This window comes from Acyrthosiphon pisum, chromosome A2 (assembly GCF_005508785.2).
Source record: "Acyrthosiphon pisum isolate AL4f chromosome A2, pea_aphid_22Mar2018_4r6ur, whole genome shotgun sequence".
Lineage (NCBI taxonomy): Eukaryota > Metazoa > Arthropoda > Insecta > Hemiptera > Aphididae > Acyrthosiphon > Acyrthosiphon pisum.
In genome coordinates this window covers 101,112,370-101,120,484 of record NC_042495.1, presented here as the reverse complement: position 1 = coordinate 101,120,484, position 8,115 = coordinate 101,112,370, and the positions used below count along the sequence as shown (strand labels likewise).

Here is an 8,115-nt window from a genome sequence, read left to right as displayed (position 1 = left end):
TCAATCACCGTTGACAGCGTGCAGATCATCCGGTCGCAGATCAACTCATTCAGCGACTGGTACAAGGACTCATCAAACTTAGTGATCTTAAACTCGGCCTCGAACTTATCACTGTCTCGAATGTACAACCGGCGAAAACACGAAACCATCTTAGATCGCATACGCTTTGACGGGTGTGATATCCCGTACGACTGACAATATTTTTGCAAGGAAGGGTCACGTTGTTTATCAAGGAATCCTTGGACCGCCGTAGACGTCAATATTCTGGTTTCGATGTCGATGTTGTGCAAGATTGAGTATCGCGATAACAAAAAAATGTGATAATAATAAAAATTATCAATCGCGATGCACAGCTGACTGTCGACGTCGATGTGCGATTTGAAGAATGATGATAAAACACAGATTACATATTTTTTAGCAAAGTAGTGATATTTCTTGGAAACGAAAGCGGTGTACAAGCACCTCCACAGATTAACGTCGGGAAATGGTTTTCTGCGAAGTGCACGCACTTGCGCAGCCTTACTCATAATAAATTCGAAACGATGATCTAATGTTTTGAACATCGTTGAAATGGTATGTTCCCTCAAGAGATGGTGCACATTCATTTCGTTAAAAAAAATGCTCCACAGAATCATGTCGTTGTGCGAGATCTCTGGCCAGACAGTCGATATATGTGTTTTAAGAAAATATAGACAGTTTGTCGATATGATGTCTTTACTCAGATCAAACTTTGCGAATTTTCTTAAATTCCACAAAAAAAAAGCGACTTCATTTTTCTGGACAACCGTGGTCGTACCGTACAATTTCCTGAACAAATACTGAAGTAGGTCTTTTAAATCCGGTCTAGAGACGCTTTCGTCGTAATTTATAAGATCGACGGTAGATCGGCTCCAATAGTCGAAGACTAATGCTTCGATTTCACCTTCTATGAATTTAAATGTGACCTTACCTTCAAGAGTTTTAGTCTTAAGGCGACGTGTAGATTCGGAATCAAATTTATATTTTAAGAAAACAGATGCTAGAAACATTTCAAGATCTATCCCATATATCGCCGGTATAAGACCATATCGCAAGGGATAACGCAAAACATCCATGACATTATTACTGACTGTGTGCGATGGATCTAAACCCAGGTCCGCGTTTTCGGTGTAATATATTAAATCTTTACCAATGGAGGATGGTAAAAATATAAATTCACAATTATGTTCGTGTTCGAATTTTTGAATAATCTGATACAAATTTAGCATTCCGATGGGTGCTTTGATCTCCGGTACTTTATCATTTGAAACATATGAATTTTCGTTTTTCAATAACTGATCCTCACAAAATTTTGAATGGTTCGGAATACTGACAAAATGTTTATATTGTTGTGGTTTAAATCTTTGATTTAGTGGATTGTTCAAATCCATAGCTGCAAATTGAGCCTTGGTATTTTCATACCAAAATAATATGGAACTACTTTCGGATTCGAGTTTTATACCTTGAGTTGCAAAACTGAAATAATTCATTTTCCTGCAGTCACCTGGTATTTCCGTTTCGGACATTAACATCAAGGTGGTCTTTGACAGCGGTACGTTAAGATCGTAATCATCATCATCTACGTCGTCCCTTTCACTATAACTTGATGACTAGAAACAAAATTAAAAAAGTGGGCAAGTGAGTGTATATAATCTCTGTATAGGAGAAACAGTTCTATGGGAAGACGGCTTGGCAGCCTACATTATAATAAGTATATTTTATAATATTTTTGGTATTAAAGTGAATTATTTTTATATTATAAATAAGGTTATAATACAATAGATTGAATTAATTTTAATTTTCCAAAATATTTGCATTTAAAAATGTCATTGTGTGTATAAATTGTAATAATATAGATGATACTCAAACAGTTTCAGGTACCCACGAATAATATTTCTGAATTACGACAAATACCTAAAATGTCCATTCTTAGGTAAAATGTCTAATTTCGACCTAATTTGAACAATATACATAAAAAACTGTTTAATATTTTTTTTTTGATTTCAATTTAAACCACTTATGAGAAATCTTGTTTTAAATATTGAATCCTTAGCTATTAAAATTGAACATTTCATACATTTATTACTACTAAATGACTCACAAACTTTGGAGATTTTGATGAATTCTATCAACAATTCAACTCTTAATGCTTTTAAGAAATTTACAAATTATGTTTATAAATAATTTAAAATTCGTCAAAATGTTTTAAAATTGTTTCATGTATAGAAAAAGATATGATAAACATTTGGTAAAAAATTAAAGTATCTACAACAGTAAAGTTATTCATTTTTGAATTACAAAATTAGAAAATAGTTCTATGATAATTCGTTAATTTAAACCATTAATAAATTGCGGGAATGAATTAAAGTGTAATCACTATATGGCCAAATATTATGATGTACTTACTACGTTTGAATTTTCATGATTTTTGTTAAATTTTAGTTTAAATAAGATCTTAACCACTCTTAACCTTGTAAGAAATGACAATTAACTAAAATGTATAAAAATCTCCACCAATAACTTTAAAATGTTTTTAGATTTACCAATAGATTTTAGACCTAGTGCTTTTAATCCTGTGTGCAGAATCTTTTAAACTAGATAAACAAATTTAAAACCTTGTTTTTAATCAAAAAAGTATTCCCAAAGAAATTAACCAAGGTAATTGAAATTCTATCAATTGTCATACCATAACCCCCTTTTCCATGCTTATGTTTAAATTATTTTCGGTTATACATACAAAATGTACACAGGCACGGCGCTAGAATTTTTTTCCTTGGGGGGGGGGGGCGGGGCAGTGTGGGGCAAATTTTTTTTTTACACGGGCAAAAATGTTTTAAGAATAATGTAAAATATTTTTTATATACCTTATGTAAGAAAATGTTTAATTACAGACCTTCACAACTATATTCATAATAAATAATGATGTACAAAAATGATAATTTCTTCATGACTTAAATATTACATACCTTTCTGAATGAATGTTTCTTTTACTTACCTACATTTTATAAATATAAACTAAAGTAATTGTCTTTAATAATGAAAGTATACGAAAGTATTTCCATAAATTAAAAATTTTTAAAAAGTATATTTCATAAATTCTTTGATGTAGCTCTTTTAAACAGAGCTTGAAATCGATATTTGATACCGATTTTTAATACCGATAAAACCGTTAAAAACCGAAATCGAAATCGGAAAAATTCAATACCGATTAAAACTGTTAAAAACCAAAAACGAAATCAGAAAAAATAAATACTGATAGCCGAAACCGAAATCGAAAATCGAAATCGGAAAAAATATTTACGGTTTCAATTCCTGTTTTTATGAATAATGTTTTATGGCTTTCTATCGTACATATTAATTTCAGTGGTGGGGCTGGCGGGGAGGCTGAACTGTTCTCTGGGGGGGCTAGAGACCTCCCTTGCCCCCCTTGGCACCGTGCCTGAATTTACGTTAAATGAATAATTTGAATTTCTGCCAATTCTAAAATTATTATTATCTACGTTTATTCATTTTTGAATTTGATTGATCGACTTAGTCGAAAACTGAATTTGCATAAAAATTCTCGTTTTTTCTTAATTATATTTTGCTTTTTCCTGATGCTGTTGGAAACTACTAGTCATTTTCAATTTCAACCTATCGAATACACCAACTTTATATTTTTAACCAGAAAAGTTACTGAAGTTGATAATAATGAAACATTCTTTGTTTACCTACTAATCGTATATACAGACACAAATAATAATAAAAAAAATAAAAACATTGTCCATCGCTCCACTTGGAATCTAAAACTGAATGGTAATTTTAGAAAAACATAACGTTAAAACTTAAATTACTGCATTAATAAACATCAAAAAAATTAAGTCATATCGATCGAGACTGTTATACGCAGGGTTGGCATGAGAAAGCCTAGCTCTTTTTTTTCAGAATGGTAGTCCGGGTTTTTTTACCCATACTATCATTCTGGGTTAAGTCCACTCAATATTTAAAAAAAACCTTGAAAAAAAACTCATGCTTCTCTTGGTGAAATATTAATCCACTCTACATTTTTATGACAAACAAAAAACTTAAAAATGCCATTAAAGTTAACGTCAATAACAATGGGTAAATGTCAAAATGTCAGTATCTGAAATAATATTATCACATAATATTTGAGGGGGCCGATACATATTATTAAGCATTTTCCAATAACAATGATAAGGTGATATGGTAAAAATAGTATACTTAACATGGAACTTTTTTTTATTTTTTCGGATGGGTTTTACATAAAAGACTTATGTAAATATTATAATACCACCCACTATAATTTTTACAATAAAACGTCCTGGGTTTTGGGGTTTTTATTTGAAACAACCTATAAAATATAAAGCTAGGGTTTTGCCAACCCTCATTAGGTATTGTATACCCGATATTTACGTTTAAGTCATCTTCGCTTACGGACGATGAAATCTTTTGGCGTTTCTATTCCAACCAACTCTTATCAGTAAGCACCAAAAGTTAATGATAATTTTTAATTGAATTAAGTTAAGTTTATAGTTAATAGTTATCCTATTTTTTTTAACTCAGTTAAGTTAAAAGTATTATATGGAAACTTATAATCAACTTAATTAGGTACTTAATTTAAGTCGTTTATTTTTTAATTTATACACAGCCAGTAATTTGGTTTAAAATAATAAAAAATAAATTCTTACGCAACATATTTAATTAATAATAATTGCATTACCTTTATTAATTATTTAATTATATATATAAATTATCTTAACTTGGATTTGATTAAAATCAACTCGTTTTTATTTATTATGTTTAAGTCAATAAAAATCAGTTAAGTTAAGAATGAAGTTAATAAAAATTAAATTTAAAAAAGTTCAGTAAAAAAGTTAAAATTATCTTACATTTAACTATTAACTCGTTTATGCCCAGGCTCGGTTATTAAGGCGGGATCCCACGACTCATTTGACGAATATTTGGTATTCGTGGACACTCGCTGAGCAGTGGGAATGGAGTACCTGTACGAATATTCGGTATTCGGTATTCCGTTATTCGTTATTCGCCACTTTCCAATCGATTGTCGGTAACTTGCCGATTATCCGAGTATTCGTGGATGTTCGTCAAATACATGAGTCGTGAGATCCCGCCTTTAGACAAAATCACACATATCCAGTGATATAGTAAAACAAATGTTTACGTACTTAAGCAGGATCAGGCGTTGAATGCGTACAAATATACGGTTTATTATATTTTATTATAAACGAGAGACTCACGGTAGTTGTGCTAGAATTCCGGTCTAGGGTCGACGATGTGGTGGTAACGTCGTGCGAATGGTCCGATATCTCGCTTGGTACGGTGTTTGACGATCGCTTTCGACGTTTGAGGTCCTATATAGCAACAAAATTAAATGTTAAGAATTAATAGATAATGATAGTAATATGATATATACGTTATCTACAAGAAGGCTTTTATTTGTCATATCTTTTCGCTTGTGCGTATTGGCAACGTATATTTAACGTTAATTTATTTAATCTATACAATGATATAACCGAGTGGGTCAATTAAATATTAACCATAACGCAATTTTGATTAGGTATGGTCTTTTTTATGGAAATATAAAATCTAAAGTTTCAGCTCAAGAAAAAAGATATATTTTTGTATAATAAAATAATTGGCGTTTTTATAGATAATGTATTATTATATAACTATACCTAGGTGCATATTAAAATTAGTTGAAATATAGCATATTATACATTTGTTTACAAAAAATATTTATAAAAAAACAATTCTTTGGCACAGACAAAGCCGGGCGGGACGCGGGGACCGCTATAATATAAATATAATATATATATATCCGACATATATAACTATATTTTATATCTTTTTTTGTTCATTGAATTATCATTAAAAAATAGCCGTCAATTAATAATGGTTCTTAGTACAATGATAATTGGTTCTAGGTCACTTTGTATGGTCGAGTAAAAAGGTACATTGTAGTACCTACGCGGACACTTTGTACTATTATATACATAAAGTATATATTATAAATATAAGCTATATATAACTATTATAAGTAGTATAATATATTATATTATAAATTATTAAAATAGAAAATTTAAAAATAAAAACTTAGGTAATTGTTATAAAATATTGTTTATTAATAATAATCAAAATGATCAAACAATCAAAAATATGATTATAAATTTGAATTATATTATATTATCAAAAGTTATGTTTGAGTAATTTAAAAATGTGTACAATATAAATAATATGTCAAAATGACGGCCGTAACACGTTTGGGCACAAAACGATATTTTTACCTGAGATTCGGTAGAACGATTGGGAACACACGTTTAGGTACCTACACTTTTTTTCAGACCCCAAAAATCAATATAACGTTTGGGTAACATGATATTTTTAAAATAATACTACGTTTAGGTACCAACGTTTATATGTTATATTTTTTACTTTTATACTTTTAAATTTTGTTTTTTAGAGACTATTAGCGTTACCCAGGAGACACCGCGAGGAGGTTGGCTCTTAATAGTCTCTCCAAAATGTGCATTATTTTATTTTTTATTATTAATAATTTAATTATTTTATTTTGTCATATTATATTAAAATATTTGGTCATTCATTATTTTATATTTTTACACATCTATATTTATTTTTTTTCTGACAAAAAATAGACCGATGTCATATAGATAATTCCTTATATTGTTGTCAACTTTAAACTCACTGTATTTTTTTAAAATATACTCAACATTATCTGAATTATTAGATAGTAATTGATATTAATTGGTTTGGAGTTAAAGTATAAAGTATACCACTATTGTATATCACGTGTTTATAAGATTTACCCAAACGTGTCTTGTATACCCAAACGCAAAGGTGGGCATTAACTAGTTAAAAAATTAAAGTTAAGTTAAAAAGTTAATTTTTTTTAACTTTTTAAATTGTTAGTTCATTATCTAATCAACTTATGAACTTAAAAAGTTTAATTTACAATTGAAATAACTTAGATTTTCTCAGTTAACTCAAAAAAATCCATCAAGTTAAAAACATTTTGAAATTCTTTGTTTATACGTAAATATTACTAAATCAGTATAAAATAAAAATAATCCAATACAAAAACACTAACATTTCTGCTCTTTTTCTTGATAACATAATTTTGTGTATATTAATATATTTTATTAAGTTGTAAATTATCTATTATGCGAGTTGCAATTATATAATATGTTTTTAATACAATTAATAATTTTAAATTACAAATTGACAATCGTTATGTTTTAATGTTATATTATAACTTATAATATATATGAAGGCCATGTACGCATCTTCACGTATTATGGTATTCAATTGCTATACAATATAAAAAAAGGTGGGTAAGTGGATGTCGCTCTGCTGTACAGTAGGTTAGAAGTGGGTCACTGTATAATGGACAGTATTAAATTTGAATTCAATGATATAATATCACTGTATAAGAAAAACGATTCTGAGCGGAGACGGTATATCAGTCTATGTATTAGACATATAATATATACTTATCTATGGTATTAAAAAAAAATTGACCTATAATAGGTACTTATAATAAATTCCAAATTAATCATATCATAATATCTATTAGGTACTTATAAGTTATAACGCGTTATACATCAACAAAAAAAAACTGTGGTAAAATCATAGATATATAATAGTATACTTTAGAAGTTTCAAGTACCCACGAATAATATTATACAATCACAACAAAATAACTAAAATAGTTATCCTAGGTTTTTAATATGTAATTTCATCCAAATTTGTACTTAAAATGACTATAAAAATAAACTGTGTAAATGTATTTTTTAAATTTTTTGGTAACAGAATTAATTACTTATGTGGAATCTTGTTTATAATTTTTAATTCTTAGATACAAAAATTGAACAGGTTATACATTTTTAACTACAAAATAATTTTTTCAAATTAAAATTTGATAAATTTTGTCCAAAATTGGATATTTATATGCTTATAAAAAAAAATTGTGCCTATGTTTTTTTAATATTATTTCAACTGATATTGGTAAACAATATATCCATGAGCTTTGTATTAAATTTAATACACCTTTTTTGGGCC

At 28.7% G+C, this 8,115-nt stretch overlaps 1 protein-coding gene across 4 annotated transcripts in view; it reads right to left on the bottom strand.

The window, feature by feature from the left end:
- LOC100168229 overlaps positions 1 to 8,115 on the bottom strand; it is a 396,335-nt gene that overhangs the window by 450 nt on the left and 387,770 nt on the right. For all 4 annotated transcript variants that reach the window (XM_029489231.1, XM_029489229.1, XM_029489230.1 and 1 more), the window contains 2 exons: positions 5,277 to 5,390; positions 1 to 1,628 (listed from right to left, as the gene is read on the bottom strand). In XM_029489231.1, coding sequence (XP_029345091.1) covers positions 1 to 1,628; positions 5,277 to 5,390 — 1,742 coding nt within the window. The remainder of the gene's footprint in view (positions 1,629 to 5,276; positions 5,391 to 8,115) is intronic.